The following is a 21,999-nucleotide window of genomic DNA, read 5'->3' on the forward strand; positions in this document are numbered from 1 at the left end:
GAAAGATTGGGGTAGACTTGATCATGATGTGATTCTAAAAAGTAAAACTGTTTAGGAAAAGGTAAAAAGAGTAATTATCTCATACAAATGAAGTGCTCTAAGAGCAAGAACTGACACAGATGGGGGAGGAGGGCTCTCAGTTCTGGAAACCTACTTTCATTGGGAATGGTTCAAGAGGAAACAATATAAATATTCTAGAAGACTATAAAAGTCTTCTAAAGTCAGAAAGAAATAAAATGTTAAGGGGATAGGGAGGAGGGAGAGGATAAGGGAGTGATCTCTAGAAGGGAGTGCGAGGGAATAGGTTAAAGGGGGTAATAGAATGGTGTTATGGGAATAGGAGAATAAGAGAGGGATCCTTGGAGGGCGAGTAGGTTAAGTAATAAGAGGGCAAGATAGTGGGTAGAAGTAAAGTAGAAGAGATGCGGGGCGGAGCCAAGATGGCAGCTGGAAAGCAGGGACTAGCATGAGCTCCCCGCCGAGTCCCTCCAAAAACCTATAAAAATGGCTCTGAACCAATTCTAGAACTGCAGAACCCACAAAAAAGCAGAGGGAAGCAGGGCTGCAGCCCAGGTCAGCCTGGATGGTCTTTGGGTGAGGTCTATCCCGCACGGAGCTGGGAGCAGAGCGGAGCAGAGCAGAGCTCAGCGTGAGTGGCGCGGACCAACCAGATCAGGAGCCAGGCGGAGTGTGCCCTAGTGCCCTGAATCAGTGAGCTGCAGCAGTAACCAGACATCTCAACCCACAAACACCAAAGACAACAGAGAAGGTTAGTGGGAAAAACTGCGGGAGTGGAAGGAGTTCCTTTGGCTACCAACCTGGGGGCAGCGGAGGTGGGGCAGCTACAGAACTACAGCTGCAGTTGCTTCTGGCCCCAGGCCCACCTGGTGGGAGGAATTAAGTGGCTGATCAGAGCAGGAGTGAAGAGCCTGCTGAAGATCTAAGTCCAATCTGGGTTGGGGGTTCTCGGGGAAGGAGGAGTGCTGGTGTGGCAGAGCTGGCACATCTCCCTAAGCTTGGAACATAGTTCTCTTAACTCCACAAGCAGTCATACCCCACTGAAAAACTCAAGGGTCAAGTTAGTTGGCTGGGAATATGGGCAGGCAGCAAAAACTCACCCAGATTCAGTTTCAGACTTTGGATTCTTTCTTTGGTGACAAAGAAGACCAAAACATACAGGCAGAGGAAGTTAACAAAGTCAAAGAACCTACAACAAAAGCCTCCAAGAAAAACATGAACTGGTCCCAGGCCATGGAAGAGCTCAGAAAGGATTTGGAAAAGCAAGTTAGAGAAGTAGAGGAAAAATTGGGAAGAGAAATGAGAAGGATATGAGAAAACCATGAAAAACAAGTCAATGACTTGCTAAAGGAGACCCAAAAAATACTGAAAAATATACTGAAGAAAATAACACCTTAAAAAATAGACTAACTCAAATAGTAGAAGAGCTCCCTCCAAAAAGCCAATGAGGAGAAGAATGCCTTGAAAGGCAGAATTGGCCAAATGGAAAAGGAGATCCAAAAGACCACTGAAGAAAATACTACCTTCAAAATTAGATTGGAGCAAGTGGAAGCTAGTAACTTTATGACAAATCAAGATATTAGCAAACAACCAAAGGAATGAAAAAATGGAAGACAATGTGAAATATCTCATTGGAAAAACCACTGACCTGGAAAATAGATCCAGGAGAGATAATTTAAAAATTATTGGACTACCTGAAAGCCATGATCAAAAAAAGAGCCTAGATATCATCTTTCAAGAAATTATCAAGGAGAACTGCCCTGATATTCTAGAGCCACAAGGCAAAATAGAAATTGAAAGAATCCATCGATCGCCTCCTCAAATAGATCCCAAAAAGAAATCTCCTTGGAATATTGTTGCCAAATTGCGGAGCTCCCAGATCAAGGAGAAAATACTGCAAGCAGCCAGAAAGAAACAATTTGAATATTGTGGAAACACAATCAGAATAATCCCAGATCTGGCAGCCTCTACATTAAGAGATCGAAGGGCTTATAATACGATATTCCGAAGGTCAATGGAGCTAGGATTAAAACCAAGAATCACCTACCCAGCAAAATTGAGTATCATGCTCCAAGGCAAAATATTGATTTTCAATATAATAGAGGACTTTCAGGCTTTCTCAGTGAAAAGACCAGAGCTGAATAGAAAATTTGACTTTCAAACACAAGAATCAAGAGAAGCATGAAAAGGTAATCAAGAAAAAGAACAAGAAATAGAAATGGCAAGGGACTTACTAAAGTTGAACTGTTTTGTTTCCATTCCTGCATGGAAAGATGATGTGTATGATTCATGAGACATTAGTATTAGGGTAGCTGAAGGGAATATGCATATATATATATGTTTATGTGTATATATATATATATGTATATATATATGTTTATGTGTATGTATATATGTATGTGTGTATATGTGTGTGTGTGTGTATATATATAAATATATATATATATATTTATATATATATATATATATATATATATAGAGAGAGAGAGAGAGAGAGAGAGAGAGAGAGAGAGGACACAGGGTGAGTTGAAGATGAAGGGAAGATATCTAAAAGAAATAAAATCAAATTAAGGGATGAGAGAGGAATATATCGAGAGAGGGAGATAGGGAGAGATAGAATGGGGTGGATTATCCCTCATAAAGATGGCAAGTGGAAGCAGTTCTGTGGGAAAGGGAAGAGGGCAGGTGAAGGGGGAATGAGTGAATCTTGCTCTCATCAGATTTGGCCTGAGGAGGTAATACCATACATACTCAATTGGGTATCTTACCCCACAGGAAAGAAGAGGGAAGAAGATAAAAAAAAAGGGGGGGGTTGATGGAGGGGAGGACAGATGGGGGTGGAGGTAATCAAAAACAAACACTTTCGAAAGGGGACAGGGTCAAGGAAGAAAATTCAATAAAGGGGGATGGGTTGGGAAGGAGCAAAATATAGTTATTCTTTCACAACATGAGTATTGTGGAAGGGTTATACATAATGATACACATGTGGTCTATGTTGAATCCCTTGACTTCTTACGGAGGGTGGGTGGGAAGGGAAGAGAGGGGAGAGAATTTGCATGCAACTAGAAAATAAGATACACAGGCAGTGGGGTGTAGAAATTTATCTTGCCCTACAAGAAAGGAAGGGAAAAGGGGATGGGAGGGGAGTGGGGTGACAGAAGGGAGGGCTGACTGGGGAAAAGGGCAACCAGAATATATGCCATCTTGGAGTGGGGGGGAGGGTAGAAATGGGGAGAAAAATTGTAAGTCAAACTCTTGTGAAAATCAATGCTGAAAACTAAATATATTAAATAAATAAATAAATAAATAAATTGAAATAAAATAAAATAAAATAAAATAGAAAAGCCACTAGGGCTTGGTGGGAATTACACCACCAAGAGAACGACCTTCAGCCAACTTCAACAAATGTTGGAAAAAAAAAAAGTAGTAAAGTAGAAGAGTGAGGAGGCATAGGAAATAAGAGATACACACAAACAGAAAAAGTTCAGGAGTAGAATTTGCTAGGAAAAGTATATGTCTATATATGTATGTATGTGTATATATGTATATGTGTATGTATGTATCTATATCTACGTATAAATATATCCGTGCTAAATTGTTGCCTTCTGGTGGTGAGGGAGGAAGGGAGAAAAAAGAACAAAGTAAAAACTCCCCAGCAGAGAACAAAAGAGAATTTACAAGGAAGCAAAGATGGACAGCTTTCAACACAATGTATAGTATTTATTATAATTGACTTTATTGAAATGGAAATTTATTGCTATATATTTTGGATCCTCTCTTATGTTCTGCTCTGCACATGACATCCTTTTTTTTTCTTATTTTGTATTTGAGTTTATAATATGTTTCTTTTTCTTTTCTCTGTTTATTTAAGTTTTAGTATTTAAGTCTAAAATAAAAACAATAAACATACATGTGTAGTACTTTTGGTGTGGGAAAAATACAGGAGAAATGTGAAGATGTCTTCTCATTTCCTATAGTCTTGTTTCAAAGAGAAGACACTTAGAAAACAATTAAATTTCAAGGTAGTAGGTGATAAAGTGATAAATAACAGTTCCTGGGACAAAAAAACATTCTCTAAGAATATTCTCTAGAATAAGGAAGGAAAGCCTAGAACAAAGAAAGCTAGAAGCAGAACTAGACCTTGAAGATGGATGGATAGGAGATGAAGAAGGTACCCTGGATGGAAAGAGCATGCATAGAGGAGGAATAAGTGATACAATTTGGTTTCCATTCTAATCTGAAACTAAAACCTAAGTCACTTTAAACAGTTGAACATATAGGCATGAGTGCTTACTGTATGCCTGCTGCGAATACCAAGCCAAAAATCCAATATTCCCTTTCTTCAGCAGATTTACATTCTCCTTAATGGCCTCTGTCTCCCCATCTGTCTGACAGTATAAGCTCAACACTTCTAGGAATGCAGGAGAGTGCTCTGCTTCTAGTGTGTGTAATTATCTTATTTCACAAGTGACTTGATTTTTGTTAATTTTTCTTTAACTATAGTTTCTTTGATCTGTCTTAATTTTTCAAATATTATGGATATTCATTTTTAATTTGGGGGACTTCGGGGTCTTTTTGAATTTTTAAAAGAATGGATTTTTTTTTCCAGATTAACTACAAGGATTCCTGTGACTTTAGTCTATTCTAAAATCCTTGTAAGGATGCATAAAAATATCTTGAAATTACAAATGTCCAATATATTATTTCCTCGCTTGTTAAAACATTTTATCTTCATATACCTTTTCCATGGGAGATATTGTTAAAATGTTACTTTAGCGTTTTTGGCAAAAATATTTTCATAGCCATAGAAGAGAGAAAAGTACATGGGTTAACACTTGGTATAGCATTAGGGATTAATGGAATGCAGAATATCATTTAAAAGAAAGTCATAGTTTAACACAAAGTCTTGCTTCTAGAAAAAGATATTTAAAAAAAACATATCATGAAGCAAATACATTAACATTCATTAGTACTATTCATACAAAATTTTTGAAACCAGCTAATAATATCTATCTACTTGATGTTTAGAATATGCTTGAATTGCTGGAAGAAATGCCAAATGGTGTTCCACCTGAAAAAGTAAAAAGCTATATCTACCAGCTAATCAAGGCAATTCACTGGTGCCATAAGAATGATATTGTTCATCGAGGTGAGTGTGTAATTTACTAAATTTAACATATCTCTAGAAATAGTTGAAGAGAAAAAATTCCTGAAAGGTGTTAACAACATGATGTTTGAATTTCTCTTGTCTTAAAATATGTAGCAGTGGTGCACAAACATTTTCATTCTAACTAAATAACGTGAGAAATTGTTGTTTTTTAAATCAGCTAGTATATCACTAGATATGTGTGATGCAGAAAATGATTAGAGGTGATGCCATACATGCTTTGTTGCCTGAATAATTAGATCCTTTAACAACTGTGAGAACTCTTAGTGGTGGGGAGGATCCCACATACAAAGGTTTTTAAAGCTAGTCCTGGATAATGGAACAAAAAGAAGATGCTGAGGAGCCCTTGGGAATAGCACAAGGGCCAGGCACCAACCTGTATTTGTACTCTGTAGGTGCTTTTTGTTAATCATCTGTCCAGTTCTCAGCACTTGCTTAGATCTGACAATACCAGTAATGACAGTAGCTCTACACACAATTTTGTGTGTAACCATTGTGGGCATTTATTTTACTTGACTATGCATATTTGGTCCAAGATCTTTTTTTCACCTGAAGGAGAAAAGGGGAAGCAGAAAAAATGCAATTTTTTGAGAAAAAGGGCAATTGAAAAAAATTGAATTTATCTTTGGATTGGTTCTTATTCTTCATACTGATTGTTTTCATGTATTAATGCAGAGCAAAGAATAAGCAAAAAGCAAACACAAAAAGTGGTTGGCATTTATATCATGCCCAGGTTTGCAAAACATTCATTATGTCATTTAAGCCATACAGTGAGCCTGTGAGATAGGTATTATGTATATTTCTGTATCCATTTTTTCAGATGAGGAAACGGGCTCAGAAAGGTTATTACATCCTTCCTACCACCATTCCTCGATCTGGACTGACATCCTCTAACTTGATATCTCTCCCTCCCTTCCTCTCCTACTCTCAGCCTTGCACTAAGGATTCAGAATCTGACATTGGATAATTACACTGAGATCATTTAAAATAAAAGATTGTCCGGTTTGCTTATAGGCCGTTATTGTCAAGGAAAAGAGTAGTGAATCTTCAGACATGGTGTTTTTCTTGTCCTTTACTATTGTAAGGGATGCTTACTGACAGTGAAAGGAAATTACTTGTTCTGGTCTACCTTCTTTCAATCTCCTTATCTCCTCTCCCTCTCCAGTGATAGACAGAGCTAGACATTGATTGAAGCAACAGTGAATCAGGATTGCATAATTGTAAGAGGACACAAATATTCTTTTCATTTCCCCTCATTCTTAAAAATGGCTAAACTACTTTTTATTTGAACTCTTCCAATATAATAGGATGTTATTATGATCAAGTTCAGACAAGTCAATTAGCATTTTACTATGTGCCCCCTATGTGCCAGGCAGTGTTCTAAACACTGGGTCAAATGAGATAAATGTATTTAAAGTGCTTTGCAAACCTTAAAGTGCTATATAAATGTTAGCTGTTAATATTTATTGGATGTTAAGAAGTAAAACCAGGGAAATAATTTAAAAGTGTAGAGGACCTGAAGAGAATTGGCCTTGGTCATTGTGAAATAAGAAGATTTTATGTGTTGTACACTTAAATGGTTTTTTCTGTCATCCTCATCACATTTGTTCTCTTCCGTGAAAAACTGGCAAGATCATCTGAGCTTTTAGTGACTTGTAATGATTAATTCCTAATAACATCTTGTCCTTTTGCATTGGTCTTGAGAATCTTGATAAACACCTGATTTAATCTCATTATATGGAGTGTGAAAGATATGGAAGCTGATAGGTCAGTTACATGGTGGATGTGAATGGAAACCAACAATCACAGCCCTTAGAACATTGTGCCTCATGCACATTTTCACACCTCAGCTAGCTAATACGTCCTCTAATATTTTAAGGAATATTGTAATTTGATTAAAAAAATTAAAAGCAGTGTGCCTCTCAAGGGGGAATATTTAAACAATTTTAATGGCCTCTTCCTCTATCCTCTTAGATTATAATCAGAGATGCTTTCTTCATTTAATATGACTTAAAGCATTGTAGTTTATAATCAAGAATCATTCCAACTTACTAAATGCTTTGTATATAAATTACAGAACTATAACAGTCTTACTTGTTAATTTCTATTTAGTGAAAGCCTTGCTATATCTCTTCTATGGTTTTTATGTTGTATTGAGTTTCTTATTCTCTGTCTTTCATCTTTAGAAATATATAGTAATTTAGAAACATGTATATTAAGTCATTTTATAAAATTTATTTTTCTCTAAGCGCTTGACGTTTTCTGTTACACTTTTGCCATGTTCTGCTTTGGATTAATGTAACACCCTCAAGATTAAAAGGGAGGAGGAACAGGGCAATAACCAACAAAAGTATTCTGAAATTTTTTGCATATTTGTTGAACAATAATTAATTGGAACTTTAGCATATTTTGCACGAAACTTGTTTCCTTGATTTTTACTCTCACAGCTTGTTATTAAAATTATTTGGCTTCTTTTTAATTCAGCAGTTAAAATGAATAAACATTTGTCTGATGAAAATTGAAAGTAGTTTTACCTTTTTAAAACAATTTGATATTCCAGATATAAAACCAGAAAATCTCTTAATCAGCCATAGTGACATCCTGAAGTTGTGTGATTTTGGTAAGTTGAAAAGAAATTGGGTCATGTTCTTTATTGGAATAGTAAGGTAAGTTGTTTTTCAAGATGTATTAAAGTGCCATTTATCAATTGGACCTATTTAAGTTGAGAAACTTACTGTCATGTGTTCTGTTGAGAAATGTATTATGATAGGAGTATTTTTGCCTCTGTATTATGCATGATAGTTCTCACTGTTTTGTAGATTCATAGTGTTTAGTAGTTTTTTACAGTTACTTCTCAGAAGGCAAGTAAATGAATACATATGTAAACCCAGTGCCTCATAATGCTAATAATATATTTTCCCTAGGAACATAATGACAGATTTTTGAAAGCTGGTAATAATTGTGATGGGACTAATTTTTGGAAAAGAAGTCATTCATATGTGTATACATATATTTGTGTATGCATGTAGGCCTGCTTTTAAAAATCGGTTTTAATTTATTGCCTCGTCACCTCTTCTGATTATTAGTTATATTACAAATAGAATACAAAAAATAATCCACATCTGATTGGACAGTGCCATACTCAGGGTTTTATGTTTATTTTTGTACAACTGTGCAAGGGAGTACAATACTATTATTGAATGATCCTCCTGAATAGAACATGATACTAGGCACTTTATAAATTCGGATTAAAATTATTCAGTGAAGTATATCCAAAACTATAAGTTGGAGTACTGGAGAAAAGAACTTCTTTTATAAAGTAGGAAATTTGATGAGCCCATATACTGAACAAGATAATTTTTGGTTTAAAACTAACTTTTAGTTTAAAACTTCGTGATATTTTCATTTATATAAAAGTAGTGAAAAATGCAGTTTGTTCCCAATGCCTAAATAAATGCAAACATCCTTAAAATACTTGTTTGAATAGAGAAGTGATTGAACAATGCATCTAATACTTTTGAAATGAGAGTATTGAAAGGATTGTCAATCTTGTCTGTAGGATCCCTGCTTTCACTTGATACCACAACTATAAGGAAACGTGCCATTTTAATTTAATAATATTTTACAAGGCTTTAAGTATCCATAAATTTTAAACTGCAAGAAATTGTCCTGTGGAAGTCTTAAGCTGAGTGTTGCTCAGTTAATAAGTACATTTAGAAAGAATAGTTTCATGTCTTTCAAATTACACAACTTTTTGGAGAATCTATTTTATCTTGAGTGTCGTACTCATAATGGTACTAATCATAACTCAGATTTGTTTGGCACTTTAGAAGTGACAAAAAGTCTCCCCTCACAACTACTCTGTGAACATAAGGAGTGGATGATATCATTATCACCATTTTATAAGCAAGCGAACAGGTTCAGAGAAATTGACGGACAGAGCTATAAAGAATAATTGTCTGACCTGAATCTCAAACACAGGTCTTCTAATTCCACTGTTCCTTGTATCATACCATACTTGTAACAAGGTTCTGTGGTGCATGTGAAAGAAATAAAAGGCTAAATGCAAGAGACAACAGATTTTTTCTTGAATTTTTCCTGCATGTACTTAGAATTTTAATTTTCAGAATCTGTATATTCCTGGCCTCCTTCTGACCCACAGGTATGATTATTGCCAGCTGAATCCTATTGAGGCTTTATTTATATATATTATATATTATTTATCATGTATAAATATTTGTGTGGGTTTGTAATTTGCTTGAACTCACAAGATTAGAGAAATTTCTAAAGAGAATTCTAAATAGAAAACATGCTTATAGACTCTCTAATAATAGGAAAAAGCCTTCTGCTGGTCTAGCAATACTTTCTAAATAAAAGGCTGCTTTAAAAGTAAAGTGTTTCTTAATTCACTTGCAGAAAGGTATTGTATACCACACTGTATACCCAGCGCGTCCATAATAAACACTTTATTGACCTACAATTAGCCTGTCTTCCTACAGTGTCCAGTCTCCCTTTTGATGTTGTCACCCAAAAGGCTCTCTTCAGAGACAGAAATAAATCATTACAATTTGATTTTTATTATTGTTGTTATTACCATTCATAATAATAGCCCACATTTAAGTAGTATTTTAGGTTTTGCAAATCATCTTATTAACTGAAGGAAAGTTTTAAGAATTTCTTTCCACTGGTGAATTTTTCCATAAAACTTATTTTTACATACTGATTTTTACATGTGTTCCAGTTTTCTGTAATCTCTTAAAAAAGCATCGTCATGGATTTGGTAAGATCGTAGCAGCCAGGTAGTATACTGGATAGAATGATAGAGTAGGAGGCAGGAAGAGCTGAATTTACATCCTGCCTCAGACCCTTACGGGCTTTGTGGCTCTGGGCAGGTCATTTAAACCTTCTTCATTTCAGTTCCCTCCTCTGTAAAATGGCATTGATAATACTAGCACCTACTTCTCAGGGTTTGTTTTGAGGATCAAATGAGATATTATGTGTAGAACATTTTGAAAATCTTAAAGCAATTGATAAATGTTAGCTAACATCATTATCGAGTTAAATGAGTAATTGTGTTATTCCACTAGGAGGTAATGCATCTAGTATAACTGACTTAGGCTTTGTCTACACAAGCCCAAAACATGTTGAAATATGGAACACATTAAGGCAGAATTAGTGATTTTGTGATCACTATGATGCCGTAAGTATTTGTCCTCGGTCATATTAAGACAACAAAATCATTTTGGGTAGTTTTTTCTTCTGACATGGACTGGCTGCTTGATTGAATGAGGCCTAGAACAGATTAAAAATCCTAGCAATATAAATGCTATGGAAACCTCAGTGCTTTGTGTACAAAATCTACTGATTGTCTAAATAATTACTAACTTACTAAGTTTAAATATCAAATAGTTAAGCTTAAGCACCCCAGTTTCCACAGATAATTGAGAGTCAAAACTACTTAAACAAAACAGTTTTAGCATTTGAATTTTCTCACAAAATTTTAAACTTGATATTCAGTCTCTGCTCCTTCCACCCCAGACATTCTTAACCAGAATATTTGATACATTGACTTCATGTGGACACAACTTTAAAACTAGCAGCACTTTCAGTTACTTGATGCTTCATAGCATAAACTCATTAATTCTGTTAAACTTATTTACCACATTTATTTGAAGATGTTTTAACTTTCTTCTCCTGTGGTAATTAATTATGCATAATTGTAACTCTCATGACAGTGCCAGTCTCCATTGGCGAATTTCCTTCCCTGGAATTCCCTACAACAGTGAAATCACAGGTCATATGAAAATAACTGACATTTTAGTCAAGTGCTATTAAATGACTCTCTGAGGGACAAAATGATTTCATGAAAATCCCGATTTGACATTGTGAGTGCTAAGTGAATTCTGACTAAATAATCTAATATTGTTGTGTACAGTTTATGGTTGTGGTTTATAGACACATTAATTGAAACCTTTGATAAGTTATTCCCTAAGGTTTCTGTCTCAAAGTTCCCCTCCCTTTGTTCATACATTTAAGTTTGCACTTTAAATGAACACGAGCACCTTCTTTGAGTCCCTGTGTGGGAAAATAGAATTTTTTTCTTCTTCATTGTCTTTTAAAAAGTCTTTATTAAATCCTTTGGGTAGGTACTTAACCTAAGTCCTTCACTCTTTCTATACCATTGATAAATCTTTTCTTTATGAATATTGACACGCTAGTAGGGACATTCTTCCTGATGGATTTAGACACACTGATAGATTTTGACTGAATTTTCATTGATTTTTGTTTATCATAGTATATTGATAGTAGAATAGCAACTATCAAAAGTATATCAGTATTTCATTTTTATTTTTCATCTCAATCTTTATTTGGAAATATATGTTTGACTTGCTCAAGCTCCTCTTACTCTTCAAATCCTTTCTTGTTTGTTGAAACTCTGACTGTTGGTAACACAGCTTAGAATGATCACCTGAATTTATTTCAGCACTAAGGGCTTTTGATGCTTCATAAACTTTTAAACATCATTATTTGGTCTGTAGCGCAGGTAAGATCCTGTTTTTCCTCTGCTATACTCACAGAGTTTTAAAATGGAAGTTTACTCTATGGACCTTTTACTTATTGGCATAAAACAGATGGTACTCTGGTGAGAACTATTTGCAAACAATAGGAAATTGGATTGGGAAAGGACAGTATGTAAATGTTTTTTTGAGTTCTAAAATTATAACCTCTAAGAGGGAACTTTGTCTTGTTATAACTACATATGAATGCAGTTAAGATTGTCATAATAAAACTTACTGTGTCTCAAAATATAACGTTGGTATTTTATGTGTTTCTTTATCAAATATAAATTTTTGGTAAAGAATGCTTTTTAACAGCTAAATACCACAGAGTAGCTATGATGAGAATTACTTGCACCCTATCAGTGATAAGGAAGAGGCTGGGTCTCAAGTCTTAGGATTATTTTACATTCTACTTTAGACTCTCCAGTTTTTGATTTTTTAACCTGGACCTCAGATTAAGAGTTCCTGCTTTAGAACCTGGCTTCACAGTGACTAACCCAGGCTGAATGATTATATAATTGCTGTGTCCTAGTTCTTAACCTCTCAGTACTGGAGCAGGTGACCTTAAATTTACATTACCCTCACCAGCATCAGTCAGTTGACCCCTGTACCATGGGTACTACCTATAAAATGTCTAGGTCAGCTCAAACTTCAGTGGTGTAGTGTACTACTTAGTAGATCATTCCAAGGCAAACAGAATTGATAATAGAAGTGAGTAAGTAATAATCAAAACTTTGGAAATTTACTAGGTATAAGATCTGAAGGCTTCATAAAATAATACCCAATAGCTTTGAAAATAATATGTTGAATTTGTTATATACTTAAGATGAAAAAATAAATTGTGTGTAATAGAGATTCATGACTGCATGTACATTCCCCCTATTTCTGTCCTGTTTTGTGTGTGGGAATGCTTATGTTGTCTAGTGTTTCAGTTGAAAATTTCTTTTAAACTCTTTTAAAAAAGTAATCTGCACTTCATTTTGTCTTCACTTTGAGCTACCTGGTGGCCTATCATTTTTTAATTCCTACCAGCCTAAATACCAACAATTAAACATCTATAGCAATCATAAGAATCAATGCTAGGTACTATAACATAGTATCTAGAAATCTATAACATACAGTATGATATTGTGATGCCAAAAAGGTTTCAAGTGAGTTGGAGTGACAAGAATAAGGAAGACACAAGACAATACCAAACAATATAATAGTATATAATTAAGTACTGAATTATGTAGCAAAGACTACAACTGCTATAGAAGCTCTGTGTATAAGGAATCATTGATGACCACCAACATATTCTCAGTATAAAATACCACAAAATATTGTGCTGAGCATTTTGAAAGATACGTAAAATTTTATTTATTTTTCAGTATATGGACAACCAAAGTGCAGCAACTTTTTAGTGAGCTTTATGTCTTTCCCTGGATTCTCATGCTTTAAAAATGTTTTTAAGTAACAGTAACAACTAATATTTACATAGTACTTTAAGATTTACACGTTACTTTGCACAGATTGTCTAGTTTAACCCTCAGAAAAAGCCAATGAACTTGTTGAATTTATATCCCCATTTTACAAATGTTGAAACTGAAGCTGAGAGAAAGTAACTACTTGCTAACGGTTACACAGCTGATAAGTCTCAAAGGCTGAATTTGAACTTGAACCTTCTTTTTTTTCCCAGAGTTTTAAAAAAAAATCCATTTTATTTTGTTTTCAGTTCCAAATTCTCCTGTCCTGCTGCCCATTGAGAAAGCAACAAAAACAATACTCACTCACTATACGTACGAAGTAGTACAGAAAATATTTCCATGTTAAGCCTCTTTTTGGGGGGGGGGTGGAGGAGAAAAAAAATACTCCTATTTGCATACTAAATCCAGCAGTCCTTTATATGGAGATGGATAGTGTGCTTCATCATGAGTCTTTTGAAATTGTGGTGGATCATTGTATTGATCATAGTAGCTAAGTCTTTCATAGTTGATTATCTTTATTACTGTTATTGTGCAAATTGTTCTCCTGGTTCTGGTCACCTCACTTTGCAGCAAAAGTTCACACAAGTCTTTCCAGGTTTTTCTAAAACCATCCCCTTCATCATTTATTACAGTATAAAAGTATTCTTTCACATTCATATATCATGACTTGCCCAATTGATGGGCATCCTCTCAGTTTCCAATTCTTTGCCACCACAAAAAGAACTGGTATAAATACATGTGATTCCTTTCCCTTTTTCTTTGATCTCTTTGGGGTGTATAGACCTAATGGTGCTACTGTTGGGTCAAAGGGTATGTACAATTTTATAGCTTTTTGGGTATAGTTCCAAATTCTTCAGAATGCTTGGACTAGTTCATAGATTCATCAGTAGTGCATTAATATACCTATTTTCCCATGTCCCTTCCAGCATTTGTCATTTTCCTTCCTTTTTGTCTTAGCCAATCTGATGAGTGTGAAATGGTACCTCAAAGATATTTTAATTTGTGTTTCTCTAATTACTAGTAATTTAGAGCATTTTTAAATTATGACTTCATAGCTTTGATTTTTTTCCTCTAAAACTGCTTGTTCATGTCCCCAGACCAGTTTATCAATTGAGGTATGGCATTTATTCTTAGAAATTTGGCTCAGTTCCCTATATGTTTGAGACCTTTATTAGAGAAACTGGCTGCCTACTACATGGGATGATTTCCACAGGTCCATCCCAATGTATAAGTATTCTAATATAATATGTAAGTGTAATCATTATAAATATATGCATGATAAATATAAGATAACTAAACAGAGAACATAGCAATTGAAGGGAATCAAGAAAGGCCCTGTGTATTAGATTGTACTTGAAGTGAAGGCATCTAGGAGTTAGAGGTGAGGAGGTTGTCCCTTCCAGGAATGGGGACAGCCCTGCAAAGGTACCAAGATAGAAGATGAAGTGCGTTGGATGATGGACAGAGAGAAAGCTAGTTTTTGACTACATCCTAGAGTATATAATAAAGTTAGAACGATAGGTTTGAGCCAGTTTGTGAAGGACTTCCAGTGCTAAGCATTGCCTATTTTGTCTATTATGAGCATTAGCCCTTTTTTGATTAAGAATAATCTCCATAATTGAATCAGTCACAAAAAATAAAATAGATAATTTCATTTCCATGAAGCTGAGAAGCTTTTGTGTGAATTTTGCATCAGTACAGCTGGGAAAGGAAGCTACTGGTTAGGGGAAATTCTCATGTATCATATGTTTCTAGGAGTCATATCTATGATATACATAGGGAATTAACAAACATAAAAGGCCAAGAGTTATTCCCCAAAGGGCATAAGTAATCAAAGAATTCTCAAAGAAGAATTGCACACTGTTAACAAGTGAGGTAGGAGCCCAATTTCCTTAAGACGACATGGGCAACACAGGCAGGGAAGGTAAGTCCAACTGAAACAGTATTTTATTCTTGCTCAATAAACCTTCTTTTGATAGCTGTTAGATGGACTATGTGTCCCTCATTTTGTTCTGTTCTTGAAAGCAGACTGTTGGATTAGTTTGAGTCTGGTTTACTACCACCATCATAAGAAAGATTGCTCCATCTTACTAATAATAAGAGAAATGCAAATCCAAAAGATTCACAAAAGATTACCAAAAAATGGAAACAATGTGTAGAGGGGCCACAGGAACAGGCAGTGTTGCATATAAGCTCACAATTGTATGCTTTAGGCTTCCATTTTGGAAAACAATTTGGAATGATTCAAAAAACAGTGACTAAAATAACCACAACTCTTTACCTGAAAATCCCATTGCTGGCCGAAAACAGAAATAAAGGTCCCATGAATCCCAAAATATTTATAGTGGAATAATAGTAACAAGAGAAAAAGTATATGTCAATTAATTTTGGAATGACTAAACAAACTATGGTAACATAGTTGTAATGGAGTATTACTCTGGAGAGAAATGTTGAATATGAAAAATTCAGAGAAACATGGGAAGACTTACATGAACTCATACAATGAAATAAACTGTTTCAAGAAATACAGTGACTACAGTAACATAAAGGGGAAGAACAAGGACAACAATAAAAAAAAGGAGCTGAACACTATATGATTATGATGACCAATAAGCTGGTTCCTGGAGAATCATTGTAAAAATGAACTTTTCCCTCTTCTTTGCAGAAGTGGGGCCTTGTGGCTTTGGAATAATGAATATACTTTCAGACGCAGTTAATGTATTGGTGGATTTTGTCGAACTGCTTTTTTTTTCTTTTTAAACTTTTTGTTATAAGGGATGACATTCTATAGTCCAGGGGAAGAAAGGGCTAGAAGGTGAAATCAAAACAAAAGCTATTAATTTTTTTAAATGGAAGTTTATACATTTTAAAAAATGGATTCTCCCCTGACCATGGTTGTGAAAGGTACCTGATTTTGTTCTCTTCTCATTGTTTTTATGATATATATCCACTATGAGTGTAGTGTGTATTACATGTTAAAAGATTTTGATTTAAAGTTAATTTCTATCAAACTGCTTTTTAGTTTTCTAGCAGTTTTTGTTTAAAAAAAAAAGCCCCTCCACTTGGTAATTTATGTATTTGGGTTTGACAAACACTGCTTTCAGTTGCTTCTGTTTCTCCCTATCTAATCTGTTTTAAAATTTGCTCTTCAGGGGTAGGATATTCAGGCAAAGCATGTTAGATAATACCTTCACATTTGTATGTCAGTTTAAAGTGCGCAGAACACTTTTCTCATAACAATTCTGGGAAGTAGGTAGTTGAAGCATGATACCCGTTGTGCTGATGAAAAAGTTAAGGTTCTGAGGATTCAGATATCTTCTCTGTAAGCAATAAGTCACTGAGGCAGAATTTTGGCCAATCTCAGTTCCATGTTCAATACTCTACATACCGCCTCTCACATTAATCGATATGATTATGCACACTCATATAAAGAATTATGCTTTCTCAGTTAACTCTTTTGCCTTTAGGTTTTGCTCGGAATCTATCAGAAGGCAGTAATGCGAATTACACAGAGTACGTGGCCACCAGGTGGTATCGTTCCCCTGAACTCTTACTTGGGTAAGTAATAATTTCCCAAATTACAGAAATAAGATCTAGATCTTTCTTGATCACATCTTATAAACCATTAAGAAAACTAAGCATTGCTCAAGTTGATTAGGAGTGTGGATCTTGATTGTTTCTAAGTTATTATTTGTGTGCTTAGGAATGGTTGCCCAGTCAGATACTGGATAAATAGCTTGGATTAAAATGCTGACTTACTTCTGATTAGCTCTAAAAAGGCATGAAACCAAATCATGTACAAAAACCACGCTGCATAATATAAGGGCTCATTCGTGTCAGAAAGTATGGCACAGTCCTCGTTTCAAATATTTTGTCCTTTTGCCCTCTAAACCATCAAAATATGCTAGAAATTCTAATATTTGGGCAAATAATAGCTGAGTACAGCAGGTCAATAAGCATTAAGGTAAAAATATACATGGCAAAAGATTAAAAGCCACAAAACGTAGAGACTTCTGGGCCGTAGAAATAGAGATCATTTATGAAAATAAACGTATCCTAGGGCGTATTGTTTACCTCTTTCTTCTTACGTAGGATGCATGCCTGTGTCACTGAACATTAACAGAAACATTTGCAATAATAAGACCTCCTACTACTGTGCCGTGTGCACTATTATAAAAACCCCGTACCATTGTGGCAGCAAGACAGAGATGTTTGACCGTAATATATTCTGTTTGGTTTTTAAAATATGTTCATCGTACCCATTAGCCCAGTACTGTAGGTAATAAGTGCTGCCCGCAGTATGCTGGCGTTTCTTGCAGTAGTTCCCAGTGTTCAATGCCCTTTCAGTACTTCTCAAGTCTTGAGGAAAAGAGCTTCTTGTATATACGATCCCTACCCCCTTTTTATTATCCTAAAGAGAATCTGGATATACTGAAACCTCATTATAACATTATTTACCACTAAGAAGAATTCATCATATATAGATAATATATAGATATAGATATTTAACTATCATTCAGGTCTACTATGCCTTATGATGAATTCTTCTTGGTGTCAGGAGAGACACTGTGGTATTTGTTCGCTACAGATAGATCTTGTGTTCCTAGTCTATTGATATAGGATGATAGGCAGTGGGGTTATGTATGGGGAAAATAGGACATTTCTTTTAATCAGTTGAGAACTTCACATTTTTAATTAAATAGGATTGTGTTTATTAAAAAATAGACTTTTAAAAGTCTTGGCAGGGGTTATGTACATATTAAGCATATAGTTGTATACTAGTATAGAATTTTAGAAACTTAACCCCTCATATTCAAAAATGTCTGATAGTATAAACTGCTCAACTCAGTCTGCCTCATAAATACTTCTGCCTGTGTATCAGGCAATCCCCTTGCTAGAGCTATTTCATTTCCCTCATATAGTTATCTCCTAATTCAGAGGTAAAGGGAGATTGTTCTTCTTTTTCCTCTGTCCCTCATATCAACCACTAGTTCTGCTGCTACTGAAATATTATTAGTTCAGCTTCTGAAAGCATTTTCTGGTCATCATTTAAGATGTTTTATATATGTGTAATGTGTTGAAATTGTATTAATATTCCTTTATTGTGACATTTTTTAGACATTCAATTTTTTCAAATACCTCATTGTAGTTTTCCTTTCTCAAAGCTTAAATTACTTTAGTTTGGAATTAAAGCAATTATGATTTTTTAGGATTTGTATGTTTTTCATTATCTTCTAAGGATGGTTTGACATACTTACATGGTTTAAAACAAGTACCAGGCTTGTTGCTTCTAGGCATTTGTGTAGATTTTAAGATTGTAGTTACATTTTTTGTGTACCTGAAAAACCCCAAATATGTCTCACCTATCTGATAGGAAGGTCCCACTTTTCTCTCTCTGTAATAATCAAGATTTTGATAATCTGAACCTAAAAACAAAAAAAGGCATTAGAGAAAATCTGTGTACTTTACCTGAAGGAAGGGACTTGGAGCTAATCTATAGCTAGGGGAGGAGCTGGAATCATATTATTTAACAGCCGAGTAAAAGTGATGGAGGTGGGTGGGCAGTGTTAAGAACTGAAATAGTAACTTACAGCTGACATGTTAGCAGGATAGCAGACTCAGAGCAGACTATAGTCTGGGATCACTTAGTATAGGGACAGACAACCCAAATTTCTCGGTAATCCCAAAGAAAATAATTTAATAAAATAATATCTAGTTAATTATATGTTAAATTAAATTGACATTAATAAATAATAATTTAATAAAACAGTGGAAGCATTGCTGTCCCTAATGATAGCCCTGTGCCTTCATGAATATAATTTAAATTACATTTCATTTTAAAGTCAGGAAAGTGTATATATTTCCCCAGAAGTAGGTTGAAAATGAAAACCTGTTTAGCGCTTTCTTGGGATAAACTTCTTTTATCTGGAAAATAGATGGAACAGCTAAATTCCCAGCAATGTAAGATGAATGAGATGTTAGCTGAAGCAAAATGTACCTGTCTTCAACACAGATAAGGTTAAATACCTTTTATCAGACTATAATAAGCCTTTAAGATTTTAAAATATAAATATGAACATTTTTCAGATCAGTAGAATATAAGGTCATTGGAGCCTGAGTGATTTCATTTTCATCTAATTCTTAGCACCTAGCACAATTGCCTTGCACATGATAACCATTCAATAAATGTTCATTAATTGAATTGAACCACTGAGAATTACTAACTGCATAAATGGATAACAGAACATCTCTATTTCAAGTGACCACATGCATTGCAGTTCTGAATTTCTGTAATTTTCTACTTCAGCCTTAACCTATAGGCATTCTCACTCTACTTGGCACTTTTCTATTACCTTGAATTCCTAAAAATGCTTTAAAATACTAATCTTTCATTTTTTAAACAAAACAATTTGAAGATATGTATTATTTCTCTAAATGGTGTGATAATTATTCCTTTTGCTTTTCAGAGCTCCCTATGGAAAATCTGTAGATATGTGGTCTGTGGGCTGTATTCTTGGGGAGCTTAGTGATGGGCAACCTTTATTTCCTGGAGAAAGTGAAATTGACCAACTTTTTACTATTCAGAAGGTGCTAGGACCACTTCCATCTGAGCAGATGAAGCTCTTCTACAGCAATCCTCGCTTCCATGGGCTTCGGGTAAGGGATTTTGTTAGGGGAAAAAACCCATACTCTGGAATTTTTATTATTATTCATTAAATCTACACTGCTAACCTATTTATTGAATTCCATACTTTTTCTCATTAAAATATTTGCAATTCCTTACGTACTTTCTTAAATCTCATAAAGTGATCTTTAATAACAGGAGAGAAAACAGATACAGCAATCATGGACAGTTTTCAAATTTGAGTATGTTCATAACTGTACAAATTTCAGATTTCAAAACCTTTTTTTGGCAAGTCTGAAGTATATTCATTTTTTAAAAATCGGCAAAAATTGTCACATTGTTTATATAGCATATTTTTGGGGGGAATTAGATATGTGAGTGCTCTTGGTGAAGGAAGAACTACCTCACTAGTACAGATCTTCTCTGCAACTTAGAGAGAATTGCCTAGGGCTCTCAGAGGTTTGGGGACTTACCCAGGGTCCCATAGGCCACAGGTGTCAGAGGCTTTGAGCTCAGGTATTCCTGACTCTGAGGCCCACCCTTTGTCTGCCCTGCCATTCTGCTATTTAGGGATAAGGATAGAGACTAGACATTTAGGATAGAGGGAAGAGGATTGGCGTGGATTAATTTCCCAACTCTGAAAGTATGTGTGTGACCTGGGACAGATCATTTTACCTGTCAGGGTTTTCAGCAGCTCTCTAAGATTCTAAATTGCAGAGAAGGCGCATTAGTGGAGGGAGTTTCCTCACTTGTGAATTCCCAAATCAGTGAAATCATATGTCTAGTACTAATGTATAGCTATGTAAGCAGAGAATATGCATATAATATATATGAATCTTTTTTAGCTTATTGATATAATGTAAGCCCCTTGAAGGCAAGGAGAGTTTTATTTTTGTCTTTGTATGACTGACTTACAAACTTTTAGTAAAAGCACTAAAGGAGATTCTTAGGAAATTTAGCCATTCTTGAAGTTGTTGTATGCATTGAATTTCTGTGACTGATGGACTTAGCCAGTTGCATACTTTCTCCCCCTTTTCCTCACCTCTCTTAAGGCTAGTTTGGAGGGTAACTAAGCTCTTCTGATATAAGATGCTGCCTGGTAGCAGGCATGGAAAATTATCTGATTTCTCTTTGCCACAGCCCCATCTTCACTTCTGGTGAATTGTTTATATTCTCTATTTCTTCATACCTTAATTAGTTCCATTTCATGTAATCCTTGTCACACAAAGAGCCTCTCAATTATCTCATTAGCTCCCCTGGGCTCAGTTATTTCTATGCAGATAGCTCCTAAAGGTATTCAGTCCTAGTCTCTCTCTTGAACTCCAGTCCTTTATCACCAGTGGCTTATTAAACATTTCCAACTGCATGTATCCTAGACGTATGTTCAAAGATAACCCATTTCCCAGTCACCACCCACATTCCCTCAAAAAAAAATCCACATCTTATTTCCCTGCGTCTGTAAGGGGGAGAAAATATACAACTGGCTAACAGTCCATATGTCGCATATATTCAATGTGTATAACTCCAAGAGTGTTTAAACTTTCTTTTTTCTATTTTTATTTTTGAAGCAGTTGGGGTTAAGTGACTTGCCCAGGGTCATAACAGCTAGTAAGTGTCTGAGATCATATTTGAACTTGGGTCCTCTCTTGACTCCAGGGGCCAGTGCTGTATCTACTGCACCACCCAGATACCCTAAGTGTTTAAACTTTCTAAGAATCTTCTTCCAGTGCTTTTATAAAAAGTTTTATGAGTACTAAAAACACTCACTAGATTCAATAATCCCATTTATCTCTGTGCCCTTACTTAAAAACCAAAGTTCTTGAAAAAGCTTTCCACACTTGTTGCCTGTGCTTCCTCTATTCTTGCTCTTTTAAAACCTCTAAAATTTGGCTTTTTAATCTCACTGCTCAAATGAAAAGGTTTTCTCCTAAGGTCTGATGGCTTTCTTTTCCAGTTCTCAGTCTTCTTGACCTCTATAGTATCTGACATTGCTGAATAGCTTTTCCTCCTGGGTACTCTCTCCTCCTACCTACTCAGGATTCAGCTTCTTTTGCTTTTTCCCTGATGGCAGAACTAGTAGCAATAAACTGAAATTGCAAAGAGGCAAATTAAGGCTTAACATCAAGAAATAATTGGTAATAATTACATCTATCCCATACACTG

General features: G+C 35.2%; 1 protein-coding gene across 2 annotated transcripts in view; it reads left to right on the plus strand.

The window, feature by feature from the left end:
* The window catches only part of CDKL5 (cyclin dependent kinase like 5), a 264,370-nt gene that overhangs the window by 180,090 nt on the left and 62,281 nt on the right, over window positions 1–21,999 (plus strand). For both annotated transcript variants that reach the window (XM_036743412.1, XM_036743411.1), the window contains 4 exons: window positions 5,047–5,167; window positions 7,746–7,805; window positions 16,679–16,769; window positions 19,679–19,868. In XM_036743412.1, the coding sequence (XP_036599307.1) occupies window positions 5,047–5,167; window positions 7,746–7,805; window positions 16,679–16,769; window positions 19,679–19,868 (462 nt within the window). The remainder of the gene's footprint in view (window positions 1–5,046; window positions 5,168–7,745; window positions 7,806–16,678; window positions 16,770–19,678; window positions 19,869–21,999) is intronic.

Source organism: Trichosurus vulpecula, chromosome 2 (assembly GCF_011100635.1).
Source record: "Trichosurus vulpecula isolate mTriVul1 chromosome 2, mTriVul1.pri, whole genome shotgun sequence".
In the NCBI taxonomy this organism is placed as follows: domain Eukaryota; kingdom Metazoa; phylum Chordata; class Mammalia; order Diprotodontia; family Phalangeridae; genus Trichosurus; species Trichosurus vulpecula.